General features: G+C 66.5%; 4 protein-coding genes across 6 annotated transcripts; 2 read left to right on the top strand and 2 right to left on the bottom strand.

Annotated features, from left to right (window-relative positions):
• Positions 1-900: 900 nt before the first annotated feature.
• Positions 901-5,091, bottom strand: CD7 (CD7 molecule). 3 transcript variants are annotated; one of them, XM_084862076.1, is made up of 5 exons: positions 3,839-5,091; positions 2,376-2,702; positions 2,097-2,218; positions 1,479-1,620; positions 901-1,442 (listed from the first exon to the last, which is right to left on the bottom strand). In XM_084862076.1, the coding sequence occupies exons 1-4, from the start codon at positions 3,918-3,920 to the stop codon at positions 1,513-1,515; spliced, it is 639 nt and encodes a 212-aa protein (XP_084718202.1). In that variant the 5' UTR covers positions 3,921-5,091; the 3' UTR covers positions 901-1,442; positions 1,479-1,512. The 3 variants fall into 3 exon arrangements, with proteins under 3 accessions (XP_084718202.1, XP_084718201.1, XP_084718200.1); XM_084862075.1 differs by having other exon boundaries at positions 901-1,620; XM_084862074.1 differs by having other exon boundaries at positions 901-2,218.
• Positions 5,092-5,292: 201 nt separating this feature from the next.
• SECTM1 (secreted and transmembrane 1) lies at positions 5,293-18,977 on the bottom strand (the record flags this gene model as incomplete). Its single annotated transcript, XM_084862304.1, has 9 exons — positions 5,293-6,687; positions 6,816-6,848; positions 7,368-7,682; positions 8,413-8,531; positions 8,855-8,934; positions 13,111-13,216; positions 16,692-16,841; positions 17,514-17,649; positions 18,923-18,977. The coding sequence occupies 9 exons, from the start codon at positions 18,975-18,977 to the stop codon at positions 6,356-6,358; spliced, it is 1,326 nt and encodes a 441-aa protein (XP_084718430.1). The 3' UTR covers positions 5,293-6,355.
• TEX19 (testis expressed 19) lies at positions 15,645-21,834 on the top strand. Its single transcript, XM_084862124.1, is given in 2 exon segments — positions 15,645-20,647; positions 20,650-21,834. Coding segments are annotated over 2 exon segments (1,296 nt in total). The 5' UTR covers positions 15,645-19,867; the 3' UTR covers positions 21,166-21,834.
• Positions 21,835-21,981: 147 nt separating this feature from the next.
• UTS2R (urotensin 2 receptor) lies at positions 21,982-24,474 on the top strand. Its single transcript, XM_084862039.1, has 2 exons — positions 21,982-22,310; positions 23,027-24,474. Exon 2 carries the CDS (start codon positions 23,058-23,060, stop codon positions 24,216-24,218), a length of 1,161 nt encoding a protein of 386 aa, XP_084718165.1. The 5' UTR covers positions 21,982-22,310; positions 23,027-23,057; the 3' UTR covers positions 24,219-24,474.
• Positions 24,475-24,743: the final 269 nt, after the last annotated feature.

The following is a 24,743-nucleotide window of genomic DNA, read 5'->3' as shown; positions in this document are numbered from 1 at the left end:
TTTTACTTTCCATCCACCCCGAGGCTCCCTGCCCTGCTCCCACCGCCCTGCCCTCCCCAGCTGGCTTCAGGGAGCCGTCCGCCTCCGCCCTCGATCTGACGTGGAGATGGGGCGCCGAACGTGGGCCCATCCCTGTTCTCAGTCCACGGAGACCTTGCTCCCGCACCTGTCACCCGTTTGGCTCCAATAAACTCGGAAACTCTATGGTGGCAGCCTCAGCCCCCGAGGGCCCGCCAGGGCAGTGGTCGGCGAACCCATTGTCCACAGAGCCAAGTGTCAACAGCACGATGAGTGAAATTTCTTAAACGTAAACTTCTCCTAACGCCACTTCTTCAAAATAGACTCCCCCAGGCCGTGGTATTTTGTGGAAGAGCCACACTCAAGGGGCCAAAGAGTCGCATGTGGCTCAAGTGCTGAGGATTGCTGACTACTGCACCAGGGCATCCGGAACCAGTGATTCTCATGGGCCCCCCCGCACCCCCCTCCCCGCCTCCATCTCTCCCCAACTCGGTCCAGGGCGGACTCCCTGCTCACGGCCACCCTTGTCCTCATCGCAGGAACAGCTGCTGCCTGGTGGGGTCACAGGGCTCCTGGCCCGCCCCCCCCCGAGCCCCCTGCCTCGCCCCCCCCTGCAGCCTTGGAGGTCGCCAGACACACCAGGTGCACCCCACTGCTCCAGCCGGCCCCGTGGTGCGGGGCGGAGGGTGGTGTGCGGGGTGCCTGTGTCCCCCTCCTGGTGGCCGGGTGGCCAGGAAGAGGCCTGAGGTGTGCACAGCGTGAAATTGCTGATGGGGGGGGGGGGTGCGGGAAGGGGGTCTGTGCATCCAAAGAGGAGGCAGTGAAAGGATGTAGCAGAAAACTGACGATTGTGTCAATTAATTTAAGAACATTATTTCCGGGGCTCTAAAGGTGTGATGCTTTTATTTTATTTCTTGGTCAGTCCTCACCAGAGGGTAGTTTTCCATTGATTTTTAGAGAGAGTGGAAGGAAGGAGGAGGAGGAGGAGGAGGAGAGAAACATCAATTGGTTGCTCTTGCTGTGGTGCCGACTGTGCATCTGTGATTTCGTTTCCTCCGCCAGCCCTTCCCTCTGGAGCTGAGCCCGGCACTGGCTGCTCGGACCCGGGATCCCTGTTTCCTGAGGACTCGGCCTCCTCGCTGTTGGCCGGGCGGCTTCCCTGAGTCCCGAGGGGCCAGGTCTGGTTGAGGGCGGACAAGCCTGGGTCAGGCCAGGTGGCTCAGCACACAGTCCACCCGCCAGGCGTGCCCACTGCCCGGACCCCAGCTGGTCCGTGTGAGGAGAAGGGCGGCTTGGTCTCTGGCGGCTCCCAGGGGCCAGGGGCAGCCCACGGGGCGAGCAGGGCAGCCTTGAGGGCTCGAGGCAGGCACGGAGGGCTTCCTGGAGGAGGCGCCAGGGGCAGGCGGGCAGAGGCCGGCCGGCTCACTGGCCGTGGTGGGGGAGGGAGAGGGTGTTGGCTCCCTGGCCGTGGTGGGGGAGGGAGATGGTGTTGGCTCACTGGCCGTGGTGGGGGAGGGAGATGGTGTTCCGGCGGCTGCAGGACATGTCTTCGTAGATCACACACGTCGTGCTCTTGTCCGGCGCCGAGCACAGGTTCCTGATCTGCAAGGGAAGCCTGTCTCTGTGGGCCGTGGGGGGGCGGGGCGGGGTGGTGGTGGCCGTGACCTTGCCCCCAGGGACCGTGTCGGGGGATGGGGCCTGGGCTGGCACCAGGCGCCCAGGTGACCACCTCCCTGTCCACTCCCACCTCAGACAGGTCCACACAGGCTCACACACCGATGTCACGCTCTGCACACACATGCTCACACACACACACACACATGCTCACACACATGCACACTTGGTAATACATGGGCTTCACCCCTTAGATGTCCGACCAGGATCTGGCCCAGCCCCTGAGCATCCTGTGCCCTGAGTCCTTGGGACTCCTGGTGGCTCCAGTTCCGGGGTTCCGCTCCCTCCTTGGTCCTGGGAGCCCCCAGAGGCCCCGATGGAGGGGACAGGGAGCCCCTTTTCTCCCCTCCCTGCTCCCGGGGCAGCCGGCTTGTGGGGACAGTGACCGCGAGGGGCATACTGACCTGCCTCCTCCTCCTCAGCACACACATGGCGGCCAGGCCCAGCAGGGCCAGGAGGCAGCCCAGGGCCAGGGCCACGGGGAAGGCGAAGTGGGCCAGCTGAGTCCCGGGGCAGGCGCTGGCCGCTGGGGACAGTGTGGAGAGAGTCTGTGAGAGTCTTCAGGGCACAGGTGGGGGGGGGGAGGCAGACAGGGGGTGAAATCCAGGAGGCGGCGGCGGGCTGAGGCTGGAGGGGGGGAGGGGCAGGGAGAGCAGGCTGGCGGCAGGGAGGGCGCGGCCTACCTGTCACCACCACCGTGGTGCCGGCGCCCCAGGCCGTCCCCTCCTCCAGGACGGCCTCGCAGAAGTAGGCGCCGGTGTCCGCGGGCCGCAGGCCCTGCACGGTGACGGTCAGGCGGTCCGGGGGCCCCGAGAAGAGGACGCGGCCCAGGAACCGCTCGTCCACGGTGGGGGCGCGCTCCCCGTCGTAGAAGGTCACCCTGAGCGCCTTCGGCACGTGGCCTTGCCTCACGTGGACCCCGAGCAGCGTCCCGTTGGTGTGGACGGAGCAGGAGATGCTGAGGGAGCCCCCCTCGGGGGTGACTGCGTAGAGGGGGGACTGCCAGACCTCTGCGGAGAGGACCTGCCGTCACCGCCCGCCTGGCCGGGGGCGGACCCTCTCTGCAGGGACGGGGCGGGCGAAGGGACCCCGGACACGTCCGCCCAGGCGAGGCCCCTTGAGGGAGCCTGAAGCTGCTCCAGGCGCCAGCACGGGGTCAGGGAGGGGGATGTTCTGGATTCTGAAGGTCCCTCTCCCCACCAGGGCCCGGCGGGCGGGGCAGCTGGAGCTGGGGTTCCTTCCTTCGGAGCAGCGGCCCTTTGCTGGGCGGCCCTGACCCCTCCCTGGCTCTCCACGCTCTCTCTCCAACGGCAGCCCAGGGCCCGGCCGGTCGCTCTGCTGACCACAGGGTCGTCCTGGTACGTCCAGGTCGATCGCAGGGCAGGGCACAGACAAGAATCAACCAGTGCATACGTGGAACAGCGAGTCCATGTTCTGCTCTCTCTCAAGTCAATCGATGAACTTGAACATTTTAATTAAATGCAGCCCCCAGGACAGCTGGAGAGGGAGAAGCACAGACCGGCGGCCGCCTGCACGTGCTCGGACCAGGAACCAGCCACAGCCTTTGGAGCATGAGCCCCGCCTGGGACAACACACCCTTCTAACGGGATCTGAACCTCAGCGTCTCCGTCGAATCCTGCCACTTTTGGGGACACAGGGCTGTGCCAGCGAGGCCCACCCGCCCCTCGGGAGTCTGTTTGAAAGAGAAAGCCTGGCCTGGCCGTGTGGTTCAGTGGGTGAGCATCACCCAGGGGGCCAGGTCACGGTTCCATTCCTGGTCGGGCACAGGCCCGGGCTGTGGGCTCCGTCCCCCGTGCGGGGTGTGCAGGAGGCAGCCGATCAGTGATCCTCTCATCTTGGATGTTTCTCTCTCCCTCCTCCTTCCTCTCTGACAGCAACAAGAACAGACGCTGCGAAGATAAAAGCTAAATGGGAGTCCCTCTGACGGGGCGCTGGCTCCCTGTGGAAGGACCGGACACCGAGGGAAGACAGGACGGACGCAGCACCAGGCCACTGAGCCCGCAGCCCGTCCAGGTGCCCGAGTTCTCTGAAGGCCCGGGTCCGAGGGAAGGGCAGGCCCCACCCGACCACCCTTCACGAGAGCAGGGGGAGGGAGCTGGGCCCAGGAGGACTGGGCAGGCCTTACCTCCGGCAGGCGGGGGGTCGGCGGTGGCCAGCAGCAGGAGCACGGGGAGCAGAGACAGTCTGGGGGCCACGCTCCCTGCCATGCTGCTCAGCGGCCCAGGGGCAGGGGTAAGGCAGGGCCCCACGGCGCAGCAGTGACTCTGTCGGTCCAAGACCCAGCTGTGTGCCAGCACCTGGGGGTGCTGCCCCAAGCCCGATGAAAGGTCACTTCCGGGGGGCGGGGCGGGGCGGGGCAGGAGGCGCCAGCGAGGGGAGGGGGTGGAGGTGGTGGGGCCTCGGAGGGCTTCCTGGAGGCAGGGCCCTGGAGGGGCAGGAACCTGAGGCCCTGGCTGGGCGGGTGGGCCCCTGCTGGGGGTGGCGGGCTGTCCTGGCCCCTCCCCGGCTTCCTCTCCTCGGGGCACATCAGGGCGATGGCGGCAGCGGGGAGGGGGCCCAAGGCCAGGAGGAGGGGCCCTGGTTGGGAGGGTCAGGCTCCTGTGGCCTGGTCCTCGGGACCATCTTCTCCGAGGGCCTCACTTATCCTAGAGCCGGGCTCTCGCAGCCGCCGCAGGGGGCCGTCCGGGAACAGACCCACGAGACGGCCACGCACCAGGAGCAGCTCTTTCCACGTGTCCGGCCTTCAATCCCCTCAAGATTAAAATGACTCTTTTGTTCTGTTTTGCTTTTTGTTGTTAATCCTCACCAAGGATTGATTTTGAGAGAGAGAGGGAGGCAGGGGAGAGAGAGAAACGTCGGTTGGTTGCCTCCCGCATGTGCCCGGACCAGGCCCAGAACAGACCTGCACCCCAGGGACGTGCCTGTGCCCTTGACTGGGAACCAAACCCGAGCCCCTTCGGTCAGCAGCCCGTGCTCTAGCCGCCGAGAAAACCGGCCGGGGCTCAGGGTGCCTCTGACCTCCCGGGTGCAGCCATGCTTCGGCCGCGGAAAGGCGTCACCTCCGTGGCCCCAGAGCGGGGGCCTGGGTGCCCTGCCCGCTGCCTGCGGGCAGCCACAGCCCCCCGGGGGCACCACAGGCCCCGCAGTGGCCGGAGCCTCTCAGCCCGGGTTCTGGGCCCTGGCGCCCTGAGGCCGGTCCGGTCGCCGCGGGGAGGGGCCGCCTGGGCGTCCGGAGCCCGCGCCCGCCTCCCTGGTGCCTGAGGGTGAGACCCCTGCCCCCCGCACAAAGCTTTTACTTATTTTCTTATTTTTCAGTTTTTACGTATTTTTCCATTTACAAAATGATCACTGACGGTTCGCCCATCGTGTTACTTTTTTTTTTTTTTTTAAATATATTTTATTGATTTTATACAGAGAGGAAGGGAGAGAGATAGAGAGTCAGAAACATCGATGAGAGAGTCATCGATCAGCTGCCTCTTGCACACCCCCTACTGGGGATATGCCCGCAACCAAGGTACATGCCCTTGACCGGAATCGAACCCGGGACCCTTCAGTCCCCAAGCCGACGCTCTATCCATTGAGCCAAACCAGTCCCGGCCATCGTGTTACTTTTTTATTTAAGAGCTGGCGAGAGGGCCCAGCTGCGTGGCTCAGGGCTGAGCGGTGACGGTGAAACTGAAGGCAGGGCTGGATTCCTGGTCAGGGCACAGGCCGGGTGAGTTCGGGTTAGGCTCCAACCAGTGGGGTGTGCCAGAGGCAGTCGATCCATGAGTCTCTCTCATCGTTGATGTTTCTTTCTCTCCCTCTCCCTCTCTCTCTGAAATCAATAAAACATATTTTTAAAATTTAGCCTCAGGGATGTTTTTCAAAGCACTAGATACACTACTCGTAGGAAAAGCTCTCGTGTACTCAGTAAGGATGGACTCCGTTCAGTGCCTGCTGGGGATGATGCAGGCGTGTGGCAGTGGTTTTGGGGTGGGGGAGGGCCAGCGGACAGGGCAGAAGCCCGCAGCGACCTGCTCACCTCTTTGCAGAGGGATGTGCGCCCCCTGGTGGTGGGATCTTAGGCCTCTAACGGCCCCACCTTGGCCTAGCGACTGCCTGCAGGAGGGTCCCCAACACTCATTCTTGCTCAGAGCCAGGCAGAGCAGGCCCAAGACCGACTGCAGACCGAACCTGGACATGCTGGAGGCACAGCTGGTCCCAGAAGGAGCCCCCTCCCCACCCGGGAAGGAGGGGTGCAGAGGGCTGTCCCTTAGGGCGAGGGCTCTGGAGCCTGAGATGTTCACGTTTTAGGTGGTGGGAGAGGAGCCGGGAGGGAGGGAGGGGAGCAGGCGGAGCCCTGGTTCTGGTGTGAGTGACCTGCAGGCCTGCTCTCCCGAGGGACCGCCTGGGGGGAGGCCCCTGCACAGGGCCAGGTCTCTGCCAGCCCACGCACCGCCCACCAGACCGGGGCAGGGCACAGGCTCCGCTGGGGGGTCGGCCTTGGGATGGGCTCAGGGCCTGGGTTCCGGGTGCCAGCTGGGCCTGCTTCCGCTCGGATGGGCACCGCCTACTCACCGAGGAAGGGGGGAGGGGGTGAGCGATGGGGCTGAGCAGGCTCAGGCACACAGAGACAAGCGTGTGCCACGTGTCCTGGGTCTCATGGAAGTCCAGCTCCGTACGGCCCTCCGGGGTGTCCTGGGGACGAAGTGGGGGCCGGCAGCCGCTGGGGTCCTCTGAGACCCGGACCCCCCTTCCCGCCCCAGCCCACAGGCCACCTACGCGAACTGAACGTGCAGGGGGTGACCACGGTTCCTGCGCCAGCACTGCAGGCCTCCCAGCGCCAGGATGCAGAGGAGCAGCAGCATGGGGACCAGGATGAGGACCACCCGTCGCCGCCCGGGGGCGGGTCCTGGGCCGAGTGCAGGTCCTGGGCCCAGGGCAGATCCTGGGCCGGGAGGGGGTCCTGGGCCGAGGGCAGGTCCTGGGTCCCTATGGCGGCAGGAATCAGGGCTGGCCACGGCCTCCTGGAACACCCCCAGGGGGACAGCACCCGGCCAGAAGCCCAGGGACAGATAGTGCCCAGCCCCCCCCCCCCAGCTCTGGAGGACGACACCTACCCCAGGGGGGTGTGGAGGGCTGCTCAGGAGGCTCTGTAGGGAGATAAGGGTGGTCAGGGGGCCCCGGGGCCAGGGCTGGGCTCACTGCCCCCCAGGGCCCATGCCCCAGCGCCCCCTCAGGCCGCAGAAGGGGGAGGGGCTGTGGAGACTTCAGGCTGAGCAAAGGAAGAGGGGCGGGCGGTGAGGGGGACTTAGTGGGGAGGGGGCAGAGCTCCTGGCAGACAGGACCGGGGAGGGTGTCCGAGCACGATGGTGGTCCGGGAACCGAGGGGGCTGGTGCCCAGGCGGTCACAGGGGGCCCAGAGGGGAGGGAGAGGCGAGGGCTGGGGTGGGTCTCAGCTGATTGGTTCCATTTTCTCAGTGAACCAAAGTGGGCGGATCTTAAGGGAGCAAGGGGGCAGGGCGGGCGGTGGAGAGGAGGCCGCGGCGGGAGGCACAGTGTGTGGGGGGCACTGGACACGGAGAGAAACCGCAGCGACCGCGGGAACTGCGGCCCGGAGGGCAGGCCTCCAGGTCTGGGGCGGAGAGGGTGAGTCGAGGCCCGCCCCTCACCTGAAACGTTCAGGGTGATGAATCTTTGCTCTGCCTGACCCCCCACAAGGGTCCACTGGTACTGCCCCGCCTGGCTGCCCTGGGCCTTCTCTGTCACCATCCTCGCCGAGCCGCCCTCCACACAGAGCCGCCACCCGTCCCGGGAGGAGCACCCCGGGGCCGCCTGGGCAAAGACCGGCCGGCAGGCCTTCCGGCCGGGGGCCTGCAGGCACACGTTGACTCTGAGGATGGTGTTGGATATGTTGCAGGTCATCTCGGCGGGCGCCCCGCTAGTCACCGACACGACGCCCTCCGTGCAGGCGGGGTCGTCCCAGACTGTGGGGGGACATTCACATGTTCACCCACAGCCCTCCCTGGGGCCACCAGGAGTCCCTGGGCCTGCGCGGGCCTGGGTCTGCTCCTTCCCCCACTGCCGCCCCCTTCCCTGAGAGAGAGAGAGAGGGAGAGGGAGAAAGGAGGAAGGAAGAAGGAGAGAGGGAGAGGGGGAGGGGAAGGGGGAGGGGGAGAGGAGGAGGAGAGGGGGAGGGGGAGAGGGGGAGGGAGGGAAAAAGAGAGGAGGAGATGGAGATGGAGAGGGAGAGGGAGAGAGGGAGAGAGGGAGAGGGAGAGAGGGAGAGAGGGAGAGAGGGAGAGAGGGAGAGAGGGAGAGAGGGAGAGAGGGAAAGAGGGAGAGAGGGAGAGAGGAAGATGGAGAGGGAGAGGGAGAGGAAGAGAGGGAGAAGAGAGGGAGAGGGAGAGAGGGAGAGAGAGAGAGAGAGGGAGAGAGGGAGAGAGGGAGATGGAGAGGGAGAGGGAGAGGAAGAGAGGGAGAAGAGAGGGAGAGGGAGAGAGGGAGAGAGAGAGAGAGAGGGAGAGAGGGAGAGAGGGAGATGGAGAGGGAGAGGGAGAGAGAGGGGTAGGGAGAGGGAGCGGGGGAGGGAGAGGAAGAGAGGGAGAGGGGGAGAGGGAGAGGGAGAGGGGGAGAGGGAGAGGGAGGGAAGGAGAGAGGGAGGAGACAGAGAGGGAGAGGCTTAGGCAGAGGGAGAGGGAGGAAGGTTGGACTCACTTTGGGCCCCAGCGCCCTGGGAGAGGAGTGTGAGCAGAAGGGCCCAGAGCAGCATCGTGGGGACAGGGCGGGTGCTGAGGTCTAAGGGGCCAGCAGGACCTGAGGCCTCATTGGTTCTCCTGGAGGAAGGGAGCCTGGTCACGGGCTGCAGGGCGGGGCAGGCGGGCCCGCTCCTGACCAGGGTGCAAGGCCAGCCCCTACCCCCGCCCCAGGCAGCCGGCCCTCCCCCTCTCGCTGTCAGACAGGGGAGCGGCCTGGAGGGCTCCCGCTCCGTCCTGGGTTCACCCTGCGGGTCAAGAATAAAACTCGCCAAGTGCTGGGGGGAGGGGGGGGTGATGGGGACGCTCGGCCTCGGAGGGCCCTGGCCTGGCAGCACCCGCCACCCCCGCGCCCCGGCCCCGCCACCCCCGCCCCAGCGCCGGGCGCCGGGCATCGGGCTCACGTGCGGGCTTGCTGGCAGGGACCGGAAGCTTCTTCCTGAGGAGCTCGCCGCCGTGGCCGCGCCGACGCCGACGCCACCGCCTGTGGAACAAGCGTCCATGTGGCCACGGGGAGGGCGACAGTCCCCCGGGTGCTAAGAACTACGGAGAGCCGGCGGCGTGGCTCTGCTGAGCACCGACCTATGAACCCGGAGGTCAGGGTTCTGTTCCTGGCCAGGGCACAGGCTCACGCCCACTCCCTGCCTCTCTGAAAACAATACAAATGTTTTTTAAAAACAAATAAATCAAAGTGCTTTAAAATGGCTTGTCAGGCCGTTTGTTGACCTTTGATAAAAAGCGCCTTTTGGGGGGCAGGCAGGGCAGAGGGGGTCGTGGACGGTTGGTTCTGTCAGAGGATTCCCTGAGGCCCCCCCTCCCTCAGGAGCGTCTCGTGTTAGCGTGTTAGCGTGTGTGTTGCCACAGGGCGAGCCGCACGGACACGTTATCTCGGACTAAAGTCCACGAGGGTGCCAGGTCGGTCCTGGGCTGCACTGTCCAGCCCTGCGGCCTCCCCGCGGCTCCCTGCGCTGACCTCCCCCCTCCGCCCCCGTGCGCAGCGCTGGCCCCTCCCCAGCCCCGCAGGCGCCCATCTTTTCCCGGAGCTCGCTGGCCCGGGCCCTGGGTTCTGTGCGGATTGTTTGTTTGTTGAGGTGTGGATTTGAGAGGAAGGGAGAGACACCAGCTTGCTGCCCCCCTTGGTTCTGCGCCTTCGTTGGCCAGCTGCTTTTCTTCTGCCTTTCTTTCTGGGAAAGGGAAGGAGGAAGGAAAGGCTGGCGGCGCCCAGAGGGACAGCGCCCACTGGTGGTTCTGTATGTGCCCTGACCAGGGATCGAGCCCACAACCCTGGCAAATCCGGACCGTGCACTACCAACTGAGCTACCCAAGCCAGGCAGTCACTGTTCTCACCCCGGAAAGATCTGACCCGGAACGTGACGCTGCGAGGCCTCCGGCCCACAGGCCTTGCTGATCCTGGTGGTCTTACCTGCACCCCTGGCCGGAGCCCTGGCACCAGCTGAGGGGAGACCCTGCCTGACCTGTGCCCGGGCGCCAGGCCCTCAGGTGAGGCAGGACACCATGCACCCGCTCTCCCCTCTGGCCGCCACCCAGGCCTGGAGGAGCCAGGCAGCCCTCGGGCCCAGCCTCCTTCTGCCCAAGAGCAGGCCTGGGGCCTCTGAGCCCGGAGCCCCGCAGGCCCGCGCCCCGCCCGTCTCCGGGGAAGCCTGGCTCAGGCACCACTCCTGCACTCAGACATGGAGGGCTCCCGGGCCGACACCTCCGGGACCTCGGCACAGCCTTTGGCCCACACTGTTGGGGAGTCAGACTCCAGGGGCGGGGGCGGGCCACGCGGGCCCTTTGCTGGGGGCAGCCACGCTGCCCAGGCCGCCGCTCCAGCCCGCAGAGGGGGAAGGCGGACGGAGCCTGGGAGGGGGCTCCGGGGACAAAGCTGGTGCGGTGAGTGCCCAGCGGCACGGAGGCGGCCGGGCCTCTGCCCAGCCTGCGCTCCTCCCGGTGACCTGGAGGGCGCCCCCTGCTGGCCACGCCAGGTCCTCGGAGTCAGGGAGGAGACCCCCTCGGGACCTTCCTCCCACACCTTCTCCTGACTTGTCCGTGCTCATCCTTCTGATAAACCCCTGCCTTCCACGCCCCAGGCCACCGTCCTGAAATGCTGGCTGAGTCGGTGGACAGATGGCTGCCTCTCAGCCCCGGCCTGGGAGCTCCAGCAGGGTCAGGGGACTCAGTTGGCTGAGCGGCCTCTTCCGTGCAGCCTTCCATGATGGCTCTGCAGCCCCGACCCCACCCACGCCCACTCGGGCACCCAGCACAGGGGCGGGCCACCTCAGCTGAGCTAGGGAGGTCAAAGGTCAGCCTTAACGCCCCTGGACCAAGCACCACACTGGGGTGAGTGACCTGGCGGGGTTGTGTCTGCGTGTCACAGGCTGACCGCCCAGGTGGACTTCGGCAGGGAGAGTGTGTTTACAAGTGAAAGGAAAGTGAAAGAGAGGCAGCCAGGCCTCTGTCACAAACAGAAGAGGGAGCCGGGCCAGTGTGGCTCAGAGGACAGAGCTCGGCCTGCGGACTGCAGGGTCCCTGGTCCAATTCAGGTCAAGGGTACAGGCCCAGGCTGTGGGCTTGAAGCCCAGTGGGGCGAGCAGGAGGCAGCCGAACAATGATTCTCCCTCCTCACTGACGTTTCCATCTCTCCCCCTCTCCCTTCCTCTCTGAGATCAATAAAGAAATAAGAAGAAGAAGAAGAAGAAGAAGAAGAAGAGAAGAAGAAGAGAACGCCAGAGGCCACGGGGGACGGGGCCTCGCTGCCCAGACTGGCCACCTTTGCTGTCGGGCATTCTGTCTGCCCGCCGCCTCCAGGCCCTGCCTGCCTCCTGGTCCCACCACACTCGGTTTCCATGACACCTCAGACCCTGAATCCTAACAACTGTTTCACATGGACTCAGTCCTCAACATCATCATCTGCTCGAGCCTCTCCCTGCAAACAAGCCCGTGAGCACCGGACATGCCGTGAGTGCTCGGCCCCTCCCACCACCTGGTGACTTCTGGAAGATGGCCCGGCCGGCTCCACTGGAGGTGTCTGCCCACTGAGGTGGGGTCCCCGGGGAGGGGTCTGCCTGCTGAGGTGGGTCCCCCGGGGAGGGGTCTGCCCGCTGAGGTGGGGTCCCCCGGGGGCAGACCTGGTCAGGGGCAGGCTGCTCTGCTCTTCCTGCTGCTCAAGGCCAGGGCTTGCTCTGAACCTGCCGAGGCCCTGGCCGCCCTCAGCCACTCTCCCGTGGCCCTGCCCGTCCCCAGAAGCCCTGCGTGACTGCCGTCTGGGTAAAGAGACAACCTGACTCACCTCTGCCCCTAAACCGAAACCACCTTCCTGCCAGCCCCCGTCACACTGATGGCATCTTGGCCAGCGCCTGTCTTTTGGCCCAAACCATTGTGCCACCCAGGTGTGTCCCTACCGGCCATACCCGAACAGCCGGAGGCCATACACGGACAGCCGGAGATCCCGGCCCGGCGGCAGGGGCGGGCCATCAGCCGCACCTGTCCCAGCGGCCCTCGCAGGGACTCTCACCCCAGGGACCCGCCCCGAGAGAGTGTCCTGGAAGCCGGGAGCCGGAGGACGGAGCAGGGACTAGCCTGGGCCTGCGCTGTGGGTGTGGGAGGTCTCGGGCCTCAGGTCAGAGGGAGGGGCTGGGGACACCCCGGGGCACCTCCTAGGCTGAGCCCAGCTGCTAGGGCGCCGGGCCCTGGCGGGAAGGGGCCGGGGAGGGGGGGCTGGGGCGCCAGCCTGCGCGAGGGACTCCCAGCCCCAACAGGATTTATTAGGAAGAAATGCGCTCGGGCACAGCCACCTCTGAATGTCCCCTGTGGAGTGAGCACGTTCCGGGCGATATTTGGGAGAGGGACCCCGGCTGGGGAGGTCGGTCCCCGTCCAGGCCAGGCAAACCAGCTCCCCACAGCCTTTGCCGACTGTCCCCACTGCCCGGCTGCCCCTGCCCCCCTCCTAGTTCCTGTCACTGCAAACACATCCCCCCGCCCCCCTCCCCCAGACCCCCAGGCTCTGAGACAGGGGGGCTCCCCACCCAGCCGGTGGAAGGCGGCTTTCATCCTTCAGGGTACCACCCGCGGGGGCTGAACTCAGACACCCCCTTGGTTAGGGCAGTGCCAGCGGGGCCCTTGTGTTACCGGCATCTGTGAGTAGGCGCTGTGTGCGGGAGTGGAGTCCACGCGTGCGCACCCCCAGGAGTGCCCCTGCGTGCGGGCGCAGTGTGCCCGAGAGCGCGCCCCGACTCCGCTGGGCATGGGGGGCGCAGGGCACATCTCTGCCCCCCTCCGACCCCCACCCCCAGCCGGCCACGGCGACCGCAGCTCCGTCCCCTCCCCTCCAGGCAGGCACCCTGCGCTGGGGCGGACAGCAAGAGGGGAGTCCCGCGCGCGTGCCTCGGCAACCCAGAGTCCAGGGAACCTCCCAACTCGGAGCCTCGTCCCGCCCTCCGAGCCCCCTCCCGTCCGAGCGCCCTCCCGCCCCTCACCTGCTCCCCCTCCCACCCTCCCGCCCCTCACCTGCTCCCCCTCCCGCCCCTCACCTGCTCCCCCTCCCGCCCTCCCGCCCCTCATCTGCTCCCCCTCCCGCCCCTCACCTGCTCCCCCTCCCGCCCCTCACCTGCTCCCCCTCCCGCCCCTCACCTGCTCCCCCTCCCGCCCTCCCGCCCCTCACCTGCTCCGCCGCCAGCGCCTCCTCGGTGTACAGCAGCCGCTCGTCTGCGCGCGGGCCGGACCGGGAGGGAAACTGGAGGCTCCAGGGCGGAGCCGCGAGGGAGGCCCTAGGGGCGTGGGAGGCGCCGCCCCAAATCCCAGATGTCCCAGATGCCAGGAGGGGTTACGGGAAGTCACGGGAGCCGCCGTGGGAATGGCCACGGGAAGGAAGAAGCGTGACTGTCTTGGCAGCGGTCCCTCCCTCCGCAGTGTCCGCACTTTGGGCGGAGGTTCCAGGAACCGCGGGCGCCTCCGGGTGAGCGGCAGTGCGGGCACCCCAGGATCGGCCCCAGCTCCCCAGTGTGGGCTGAGGACGGTGGGAAATGCTGTGGGCTCCCTGCGGGTGCCCAGGGGCAGGCGGGTGGGAGTCAGGTGTTCCCTGGGCGGTCACTGGGGCGGAGACCTCTGTGCTCCTGGTGGGCTTGTTGTCGTTAAGTTAGGGGTGTCGAACTCAATCAGAGAAGGGGCCAAAATCTAAAATCCAGCCTAAATCATGGGCCGAATGGTTTACTGAACAGTCATAAACTGACAATGTCATAAACTGACAGCGGAGTGCAGTGATGACAGCGCGGTGCTGGCCACATTGCAAGGCCTGGCGGGCTGGATTTGGCCCGCGGGCCTTGTGTTTGACACATGTGCGTTAAGTTGATCTCACGGAGGACAGTTCCCCTTTGCTTCTCAGAGTGGGAGGGGAAGGCGGGGAGAGGAGGGACCGGTCCCAGTGGATGGAAGAGGCAGAGTCCCCAGAATGCCCGAAGGGCTAGCCTTGGGCAGATGGAAGGAGCGGTCCTCATGGGGCCACCCACAGCCCCTGCCCACGGCAGAGGCCCTGGCCCTCCCGGAGGGCACAGAGGCACTAGAGAGGGGCCCACACGTGACGACCGGCCGGGACCAGACGCCACCCAGGTCCCCTCAGGCCCAACGGGGGCTTGTCCCCGAGGCCACCGCCCAGTCAGCCCGCCTTCCCTCCAGTGCAGCTGGCCGAGGCCCCTCCACTCCGCTCCGCTCCGCTCCGCTCGGGCAGGTCCCGGGCTGTGCAGGCAGGAGGTCAGTCTGCGGGTGGAGGACGCGGTAAAGCAGTTCACCTGAAGAGGACGGCTCGTCCTGCAGCCGCACAAACCACGGGGCCGAGACCGTGCGCCAGCCGTGCCCCTGGGCTCCTGTCCCTCTCCGGGGCGTGGACGGTCCTCTGTAACTGAGCAGGGACTTCCTGTGCACACGCACGCGCACACGCACACACAGGTGCCTCTCCGGGCCTGTGGGCGGCGGCTGTCATCCTGGCCGGCGAGCCTCCTGTCCTGCGCCTGGTCTCTGGGCGTCGCACTGTTTGTCCGGAGCCACAGGACGGGAGCAGTTTCATTTTCCCCGAGGTGCCGGGATTTCTAAGATTTCTCTTACGGCTGACTTCCTGGTTCACCAAACGCTCACTCAGCAGCTTGTCCACGATATCGCAGGACTTCACGACGGGGACTTTTCCATTACCGCTGCAACCTCCTCTAGCTCCTGTCTTCACCCTCCGCACCTCCCTCCACTGGCGGCAGGCCTGTGCCTGACAGTCCTGCACCCCATCAACTGCTGCACCCCTCCTGTCCTCTGATGGCTGAAGCGAGTTCTGGGGTCCCGTCAAGGTCAGTGAGGGGTGCTGCTCTCACACACACTCGAGGCTGGATTGGAAACATACGTTTTATTGATTTTTAGAGAAAGAGGAAGGGAGAGGGATAGAGAGAAAGAAACATCAATGAAAGAAGACATCATTGATCAGCTGCCTCATGCCTCCTACTGAGGATTGAGCCTGCAACTCGGGCATGTGCCCTGACCAGGAATCGAATCAGTGACCTCTTGGTTCCTGGTGAACCCCCACTCTGGGCTGTGGTCTTGACCCCCCATGGGGCATAAGGAGGAGGTCGTGTCTGTCCTTGAAACAAATGTCCATCTCACCTTCAACCTTTCTGACCACCCTGCTCTACCCCACTTCCCACCCCCTCCCTGGGCCCGGCCTCTCTCTGGTCCCCAGACAGCAAGACCCCCCCGTCTGGTCCTCTGAGCTTAGGGGGCCTGCGTGGCGGGCTCAGCTGGGCATGCGGAGGCGGACAGGAAGCAGGCGCAGGGACAGTGGCATGTGGGTCCGCTGAGGTAGTGGGTCTGAGCCAATGCGGCCTCTCCCGGCCCCACCAGGCACGGGGTGTGTGGAGCTGAGGGTGGGGTTCACAGCCACTTCCATGGTATCCTCACCTGCAGGGGCCTGGCTCCCCCACGGCTTTGACAGCAAACACCCCCTATTGTGTCCTCAGTGATTGCAGGACTGTGCTACTTGACAAACATTGGCCAGGGCTGCGGGGAGAGAGGGCTGGGGGGAGGGGAGATGGGGTTGAGGGGGGAGATGGGGCTCAGGGGGAGATGGGGGAGATGGGGAGACAGGACTGGGGGGGGAGATGGGGAGGCAGGGCTGGGGGGGAGATGGGGAGGCAGGGCTGGGGGGGGAGATGGGGAGGCAGGGCTGGGGGGGGAGAATGGGGAGACGGGACTGGGGAGAGATGGGGCTGAGGGGGAGCCAGGCAGGAAAGGAAGATTCCCACCCACTCCAGTGTTTTCACCCAACAGCAGGCAATCCTGAGCCTTGCTCACTACCAGCCCCCCTGGCCCGTGGGGGCTGTGCTGGGGAGGGGCTGGGGGCAGTTTGTGGGTCACTCTTGGCATTGGCTGCACCAGGTTCCCCTCCTGTGGCCCGAGAACAGGCTGCGGTGCCTGCACTCACCTGGTCCCCGAGGCCAGGCCTGCCTCCATGCTCTGCCCCGTGGCGCTCCGTGGCTCTGTCCACGTGGGTCCCCGTGAGGTGTGAGAGCTCTGGACAGCCAGCCGGGAGTCCGCCTGCAGCGGGTCCTCAGGGAGCCTGGCGGGTTGGCGTCAGTCAAGCAGCCACGTGGCCGTGTCCCGGCGAGGCCCGGCCGCTTAGTCTCAGTGCAGCTTTGTGGGGCACAGCCCTCCCTCCGCCGAGGAAGGGCTCTGTGGGCGTGATGGGTGACTGTCGTGGAGGCGCAGCGGTTTCCACGTAAGTGCCAGGCGCAAGCACCCCCTGCCCCCGTGAGGTGGGGACAGTTCTGGCCCTAGAAGGTGGCCGTGATGGCCAGGACCAGCCGCCCCGGAGGCCGAAGGGGCCGCTCCGCACACTCTGGTCCGGAGCTGGCTGCCGGGCGGGGCCCTGGCTCCACGTGCAGCGTGGGAAACGGCAGGGGATCTCATGACCTCCTCCTGACGGGCCGTCCTGACACGTGGGAAACACGGGCGGCAGCGTAGACTGTAGGCTGCACGTGTTAGTTAATAGCTTCGCTCTGAGAGGTTTTCTAGGTGTAAAACTGGGAGAATCAGGCCGACGTCTTCTAAGAACCGCAGTCCTGTCCCGGAGCCATGGACATAAAGGTGACCTTTAAGCTTTAGTCACGTCTGTCACTGAGACACCGCTGGAGTCGGCATGGAGGCCGGCGAGGCCCGGGCTGAGGATGTGAGCGCCCAGTGTCCCCAGAGCCCGGCGTCTGGAGCCCCCACTTCAACGGGAGCAGAATGTTTGGCTTCTCCCGGGGCCGCGCCGGGGCATCTGCCACATGGCGCCCGATCTGCAGGCCCACGCCCGACCCCGGCCGGCGTGTCACTTTCCCACAGTGCTTGCTGTCTTTGAAAAGCTTGGATGCGAAGGAGCTGGTGTTTTAAGCCGTGCCAGGTGACCCTGGTGTCAACCCTCTCAGTGTGACATGAGCATCGTGTCTGGTGTGTACAGGCTGGCGCCCCCCGCCCCCCATGCGGGGCCTCCCTCAGCATCAGGCCCTCCCGCAGCCCAGAGCAGCCGTTGGCCGGGACGCGCCCTGGCCTTGGACAAAATGACAACCCCCTCCCCTCCCCGGTTCTCCAGTTCTCAGGGGACTTTCCTCGGACGGGAGCCCAGCAGAGTGGCCGTACCCAGCGACTGGGGCGGGTCAGCCCGGTGGGAACTTGGCTGCTGGAGGACCCAGACCCTCAGGGACAAGCCAGGCCTCTCCTCACCGGCCTCGCCCGCTTGGAGGTGAGTGCACCCGTGTGGCGCGGCCTGTCCTCGGGGCCTGGAACGGGCAGGCGAGCCCCAAACAGGCGTGGCCGTCCCCACGGGGACCCCAAGCAGAGCCCAGGCAGTGCTGTGGGCCGGGCCGCGCGGTTTCCTGGGAGAATCCGTCGCAGAGAGAGGTAAGCGGAAAGGCCAGGTCCCTGTGACAGCATGGTGGTCCGGACCTCGCCTCTGTCCCAGCCGGACACAGCCCTGCGCCCCGGAAACCAGGTGCTCACTCGGACCCACAGTTGGCACCGTGCAAACGTGCGCAGATCCCAGTGAACACGCACCACAGCCTCGCACAGCCTCGCACCTTCTCACACTCACGGCCCGGCTCCAGGGCCTGGCTGGTCACAGAGGAACCAGGTGGGGGGCTGCCAGGGGAGGGGTGTTCGAACACCGACACGGACACAGACTGGCCGGTCCCTGTGGGGTAAGGACCCGGGATCCCGGCATCCACATCCCCACTTCCCAGCTCAGGAGGCGGCGCTGGGAGCGGGAGCGGCCAGCCCGCGGTGCTGGCCCCGGGTCACTGGGGCCCGGCAGTGCCCGGAGCCAGGATCCACGCCGCCCGAACGACCACCAGGGGGCGCTGCTGACACACGGTGCGCCTCGGCGCTGCCCCTGCTTTCCCGCCCCGCCCGGAGCCCGGGTCCCCACACCGTGGCTGCCGGCTCCTCCCAGCACGGCTGAGCCTCCTTCCTTCCCACGCCCAGGCCCGGCCCCGCTGATCGGGCCTGGAGGAAGGTTGCTCCCGCCTGGGCGCGCCCAGGGGAGACGCCCGCGGCGGGTGGACTCCTCGGCCGAGTGGGGAAGGAACCGCTGCCTTGCCGGTTGACTTGGCGGATCGCCGCATGAAGCCTCTGGCCCAGGCACAGGTCGCGGATGAGTGCGGCGCCCGCCCACGCCATGGCCTTTTGCATAAGCAGGACACCCCACCGTGTCCCCCAGAACTCCCGTGTGGAAGCCCTAACCCGCGTGATGGCATCAGGAGGAGGGCTTTAGGTCATTGGGTGAGCCCTAATCGGGCAAGACTGTGGCCTTACCGGAAGTGGAAGAGAGGTGCTTCCGGTTCAAGGTGGCGGCTCAAGGAGAGTCCTAATGGTGGTTCAAGATGGCGGCTCAAGGTGGCCTCCCTGAGAGAGTCCTGATGGCGGTCCAAGATGGCGGCTCAAGGAGAGTCCTGAGGGAGGTCCAAGATGGCGGCTCAAGGTGGCCTCCCTGAGAGAGTCCTGATGGCGGTCCAAGATGGCGGCTCAAGGTGGTCCAAGATGGCGGCTCAAGGTGGTCTCCCAGGGACGGTCGTGAACTCAGGCTCCCAGGGAAACACGGAAGCTACAGTTCCACAGGAACAACTTCCTCTGAGAAACCATGACCCCCGTTTAGAGACAAGAGGGAGCCCACACCGAGTGCCGAGGCGCCCCTCAGGCGCCCCCAGGCTCCTCCGCGCGCACACAGGCCCGGTGCCGGGAGCCCCTGTACCTTCTGCTCCGTTTTGCTGTGAACCCAAAACTGCTTTATCAGTAAATCTTTTCTTTTAAAAAGTCCCATTAAATTAGTCTTTTAAAGCGGAGAGGAGACCCACAGAGTGGGGAAATGCATGTAAAGTGGAAATAACCGGCCCATCTCTGAAATGCATGGAGTCTGCCATTGGGACGGGGGAAGGGACCCACTTTAAGCGGAAGGATGAGGCCCTGACGGGTCAGGGGGTCCAGGGGCCGCTCTGGGCGAAGACTGCAGAGGGACGGCGCCATGTCGGACCCGCGGGTTAAAGACGCCTGGAGCCGTCAGACCCAGAGGGACGAGTACCAAGATGGCGCCTGGCGCCGGGACCAGGCGTGCACGTGGCGACCAGCGCGGGAGGGGGTGACGCAGCAGTTTCAGGGTGTGGTGGGCGGAGCCTCACAGGCGTATGCAGATAAGCCCAGGGCATCATGGGAAACAAGCCTTTATATTCCCAGGGGGCGGGTGTCCCTCCTTTCCCTGGGACGCCCCGCGGAGGTGGAGGGAGGCGCCCGCCGGGTGAGAGGGTCCCGGGAACATGGTGGGAAGAGGGGCGGGGAGTTAAGGGGCCCAAACTGTCCAGTGTGGCCTGGGGCATCTGATAGCTCAGGGGCTGGGTTCTGTGAGGTTCTGTCCGCTTCCATCTTGATTCCTAAGGTTCTATCTGGTTCCATTAGGTCCTGTCTGGGTCCATCTGGTGCCGTCCGGTTCTGGCCGGTGCCATCATGTTCCCTTAGGTTTCATTTGGCTCCGACAGGTGAGGCTGGTTGGGTGTTGGGGGTACTGGGTGGGTGGGGGAGGGACCACGCTCCCACGTGACTCAGGCCTGAGGGGCTGAACTGAGCAGAGACCCCTCCCTCACCCCCTGGGGTCCCTCCCGCCCCGCCCCCCGCCTGCCAGTAGGGGGCGCCTGACCTCCTGGGCTTCTTCTTTACAGCTCTCCAGAGACCAGAGCAATTGCATCAGCTAAAGAAATTTCCAGAAGTTCACTCTTCCCCACTTCTGCAGGTCCCTGTGGATTTGGGACCCCAATTCGTCCCTCCCACCACAAATCCCTGCACCCCTGGCTCTCCTCCCTGCCCCCTGCAGTCCCCGAAAGTGCTGTCCTTGCTGCCCACCCCCAGCAGCAGGCAGCGCCGCCATGTGCAGCCCGGGCCGCGAGCGGCCTGGCAGGGAGGGTGTGTCCCAACTGAAGGCGTTCTGGTTGTATCAGCTCCAACATGGGAACCAGCTAAGGGTCTGCTTCCCTTGCTTTAAGCTCCTCTTCCTGAGCTTCAAGGAGTCCTTGGGTCGGGAGACTGGGAAGAGAAGGACTGGGACCCTGAGCTGGTGCAGCACCGCTGGGCGGGGCCAGAGGAGGGGCCATCCCTGGGGATGGGGCCCAGCGGGTAGCAGGGAGAAAGGTCAGCCCGAACTGGATGGGCTTGGGGACGGGGGCTCGGACACCCTGGGGTCCGACCCTGATGAGTCTGAAGAGCTGGGCCCGACGCCCACCGAGCAGACCCCGCAACAGGCGGCACCCCTGGGCCCGGGTCCCCAGAATGCTGACTGGACCCAGGGTCTCGCCTGGCGGTTCGGGGGGGGGGGGGTTCCTACCTGCTCCCATTGGATGAGCCCCTATGTCTTACCGCAGGGTTTTCCCGAAGAGTCCTGCCCCCAGCTGAGCCCATGCTGTTGGAGGTGGTGGCCACCCGGGAGGTGGACCGTGCCCAGGCGGAGAGCTGGCTGCTGGGCCTGCAGGCCATGCCATGGTGGGCGGCCCCGCCGGCACCTTCCTCAGGCACGTGTCGCCGCGGTGGGTCCGGAGGACCCCGGGCCCGGGCTGGGGCGTGCTGCTGGAGCCGGACGGCCTGTATGTGCTGCAGCTCCATCGCGCGTCCCGGGCCAGGACCTGAGCCCGTGGCGGCTCAGCCTCCGGGGGCCGGCTACGGGACCCAGCTGGTCCCCGCGGGCACAGCCCTGCTCCTGAGGGGCTTCAGCGTCCTCTCCTACGCCCCCTGGGGCAACACGGAGGCCGAGGAGGGCAGTGCGGACCCTGGGCCAGAGGCCTCGCCCCAAGGGCATGGTCCTGCCGTCGCTGGGACAGGCAGCTGGGGGGCCGGGGAGAGCCTGGGCCCTGGGGGAGCACCCCTATGTCCAGCGCCTCAGCCCGAGGCCCAGGTGACCACCAGGCTGCCCCAGGCCGCCAGCGGCTGGGGAGGACAGCTGGCTGCCCCTCCTCCCCAGCCCTGGGAGCTGTTGGCCGGGGCCGGGGGCGGGGCCTGTGGTGGGGGAATGGGGCGTGGCCCAGGGACTGAGGGAAGCAGCACCAATGTCCCGCTGGGGAAGGTAGCTGTCCCACAGATGCTCCTGCAGTTAGAACGTGGCTGTTGGCAGGTGCTCTTGTGGCTCGGGGACGAGACCCCTACCCTGGCCACGGGAGAGCTGTGTGGGAGGTGACGGGGTTGGGTCAATGTTGTTTTATGCAGTTTAACCATTTGGTTCCTGTTTCTTTGTACGTTGTTTTTTGTTAAATAAAACAAGCGTTTTGCATCAAAGCCTTTGAGTCATCCTCAGTAGCCCCAGCTGATTGGTCTGGGTCTGGGTTAAATCCCCTGGGCGGTGGGCTGTGGGTGGTGAGAGCCCTGGTCCGTCCGCTCTTTGGTTCGAGGTGGGAGCTGTTTCACGGTGTTTACCACGTCGCGTGTAAACAACAAACACAGCCTCACAGAACGCTGTGCTGAGCAGTCATGGAAGTGCTCCTGACATGACACTGAAACCCACAGGCTGGCCACGTGGAAAGGATGCTCACACTGTCATGAGACAGGCTTGGGCGCCAGCGACCCGGCTCCACAGGCTCCGGAGAAGCAGCTCTGCAGGTCTGGTCCCCAGGGTGCTGTGGGAAAAGGTGCTCCACCGGACGGCAGTGCCAAGTGAGGGAGCGGGCAGGGAGGTTCAGATCCTGCAGAATCCACCACGCCCACCACGCAGGTCCGAGAGGGTCAGGTCCACAGGGACAGCCGGGGGCGTCCCCAGGGGCGGGGCAGGCCGGGGAGCTGGTGAGTAAAGGGCACAGAATTTCCTTTTGGATCAGAAGATTGTGGAAATGGATCGTGGTGATGGTTGCACAACATTAAATGTTATTAAGGCCACCAGGCAGAGGCCCAGCCTGGGTCTCAACCCTCTCCAGGTCCAGGGGTGCTGGGGTGGGGTGCAGAGACACCCGGGGGAGAGGGAGCGGGTCTGGAGGTGACTGCAGCTGCTGGGTCCCACCCACGTGAGAGCGGCTCAGACCCTCGCTGGGCGGCGCCCTGCTGCCCAGTGCCCCCACCTCCTCCTGCCCCTTCCTGCCTCTCCAGCGCCCCCTTCCCTCCTGCGCTCTCTTCCCAGGCGCCCCTCCCGCCTCTCCTGGCACCCCTGCCTGGGTATTAATGTCCATTCACATCCGGCGCTGGCGCAGGCGGAGGTGCAGTCCCAGCCCTGGCTGGTGGAGCCCGCGGCGATCAGGAGGGGCACCAGCTCAGCAGTCTAGACAGGACCGCAGCCGGACGCCCCCAGTCAGTCCGGGGCCCCCACAACCCCTGCGTGGCTGCAGGAGCTGACAGGTGAGCGTGCGGGGCATCCCGTGTGGGCTGGGGGGTGGGATATGGGGGGCTCAGTAAGGCTTCCCGCTGCTCCTGGGGCTCCAAAGCCCGGTCCCCAGCAGCGGCCTGGAGATGAGAGGCGCCCCATGGGGAGGCTTCCGGACTAGGCAGGTCCGAGGGGTCCCCTGCCGGCTGCGCTGGGTCCTGGGCAGCTTCCTGCACCCCAGGCCCAAGTCCCCGCACGGGGGGCCCAGATGCTGCCCGGTGGGACGCCCGGGGGGTCCCTGGTCGTCAGACTGGATGCAGAGGGGAAAGCCTGGGCCGGCGTTACCCCGTGTGGATGTGGGCCGTCCAAGGGCCTCCCTCCGTTCAGTGTTCCCACAGTCAAGCCTGTTTTTCTTATGAAGATAATCCTCCAACATCAGGCTACCAGCCATTCTCGTGCCCACTGTGAGCACTGAGCCGGGAAAGGCCACTTCCTTGCGCCTGGTGGCACGGGGCCGCACCACAGGGTGCGGCAGGCCCAGCGTCCGCAGGGCAGCAGAGTATGTTTTTATTGATGTCAGAGGGGAAGGGAGAGGGAGGGAGGAACATCAAAGATGAGAATCACCGATCCGCTGCACTGCACGCCCACACTAGTACCCCGGGTCTGTGCCTGCCGTGACCTGGTCCACCGCGGGCCCCCGCTGGCCGGGCTGGTCTGCACCTTCAGCGGGCTCCTCTTCCTGCAGGGCAAGCTGGTCGCCCACGGATGACCTCTCTGCGGGGATGGCCCTGAGCCCTGAGCCCACGAGCGGGTTCCCTGCCCTGGCTGCGAGGGGCGGTCCCACGGCCCAGCCACCCGGCAGCCTCAACGCCACCCTGAACAGCTCCGGGGCCGGCCCCGCGGCGCCCGGCTCCCTGGAGGACCAGGTGGCCGCGGGCGCCCTCGGGGCAGTGCTCCTGGCCGTGGGCGCGGTGGGCGCGGTGGGCAACCTGTACGTCCTCGTGGTCCTGGGCCGCTTCCCGCGCGCCGCGGCCGCCCTGCGCGCCTACGTGGCCAGCCTGGCGCTGGCCGACCTGCTCTACCTGCTCAGCGTGCCCTTCGTGGTGGCCACCTACGGCGCCCGGCAGTGGCACTTCGGGGACGCGGGCTGCCGCGCGCTGCCCAGCCTGGACCTGCTGACCATGCACGCCAGCAGCTTCACGCTGGTGCTGCTGAGCGCCGAGCGCTGCGCCGCCGTGCTCCGGCCGCTGGGCGCGGCCCGGCGCTCCCGGCGCCACCGCGCGGCCCTGGCGCTGGGCGCGTGGCTGCTGGCGCTGCTGCTGGCGCTGCCCATGGGCCTGGCCGTGCGGCTGGCGCGCCGGGGCGGCCGGGCCGTCTGCCTGCCGGCCTGGGGCCCGCGCGCGCACCGCGCCTACCTGACGCTGCTCTTCGGCACCAGCATGGCGGGCCCCGGCCTGGCCATCGCGCTGCTGTACGCGCGCCTGGCCCGGGCCTACCGGCGGGCACAGCAGGCCTGCCCCCCGCGGGCGCGGCGGCCGCCCACCCCCCGCGTGCTGCGCCTGGTGCTGGCCATCGTGCTGCTCTTCTGGGCCTGCTTCCTGCCCTTCTGGGCCTGGCAGCTGCTGGCGCAGTACCGCGGGGGCCCGCCGCTCCCGGCCCGCGCCGCCCGCCTCGTCAACTACCTGACCACCTGCCTCACCTACGGCAACAGCTGCCTCAACCCCGTCCTCTACACGCTGCTCACCAGGAACTACCGCGACCTCCGCCGGCGTCCCCGGCCCCCCGCCACCCCCAGGAGGCCCCCGGGGCCGTCCGTGCCTGAGCTCCCGGCGGGGCGGGGTGGCCATCGCCCCTCGCAGCCCCCTCCCCCGCCCGCAGCCCCCTCCCCCGCCCCTGCTGTGCCCGGCCCTGGCCTCCCACGGGGACAAGCGCTTTTAGAATAAAGAGATCCGTTCCCTGTGCACGCGGTTAGTGACGGCCCGTGGCAGCAGCCGGCAGGTCTGCAAGGCTGGGCGGCGGGCCTTGCCCGGGCGGTGCCAGCACAGCGCCCGCCGCAGGCCGGGGGAGGGGAGCGTCGGGCCCAGGACGAGGCCCTTCCACCAGGGAGCTCGTGGCATCCGTGTCCATGTGAGCCGTCAAGTCCGTAACGAGGGGGAAGAACACACAGTGACCATCTTCCTAATAGGGCCCGGGAAGGCTGGGGACGCGAGACCCAGGACCCAGACCTCAAGGAAAAGACCAATACCTGTACGTTCCATTAGCCAAGTCCCCTAAAATTCCAACGCAGAGCAAGACGCCGGGAGGGGACAGGACGGACCCCGGGCCCGGTGCGGGCATTGCGAGCCGAAGGCAGGCCGGGGTCTGACGTGGGGCCAGCGCCCCCTCTGCCGGGAGTCTGCCCTGCAGGTCCGAGGGGGGCTGGCTCAGCGTCGGTTCAGGAGCCAGAGGCCCGTGACCTGCTCCGTGGA

Source organism: Pipistrellus hanaki (assembly GCF_964339955.1).
Source record: "Pipistrellus hanaki genome assembly, chromosome: 16".
In the NCBI taxonomy this organism is placed as follows: Eukaryota; Metazoa; Chordata; class Mammalia; order Chiroptera; family Vespertilionidae; genus Pipistrellus; species Pipistrellus hanaki.
This window is presented reverse-complemented; position numbering and strand designations above follow the sequence as displayed.

Excerpts from the sequence above, each read along its gene's own strand:
- CD7 (XM_084862074.1), bottom strand. The coding sequence starts at position 3,920 with ATGGCAGGGAGCGTGGCCCCCAGACTGTCTCTGCTCCCCGTGCTCCTG. Across the intron at positions 2,703-3,838 it reads CGACCCCCCGCCTGCCGGAG|AGGTCTGGCAGTCCCCCCTC; the intron begins GTAAGGCCTGCC and ends TCCTCTCCGCAG. Across the intron at positions 2,219-2,375 it reads CACCACGGTGGTGGTGACAG|CGGCCAGCGCCTGCCCCGGG; the intron begins GTAGGCCGCGCC and ends CACTGTCCCCAG.
- UTS2R (XM_084862039.1), top strand. The coding sequence starts at position 23,058 with ATGGCCCTGAGCCCTGAGCCCACGAGCGGGTTCCCTGCCCTGGCTGCG.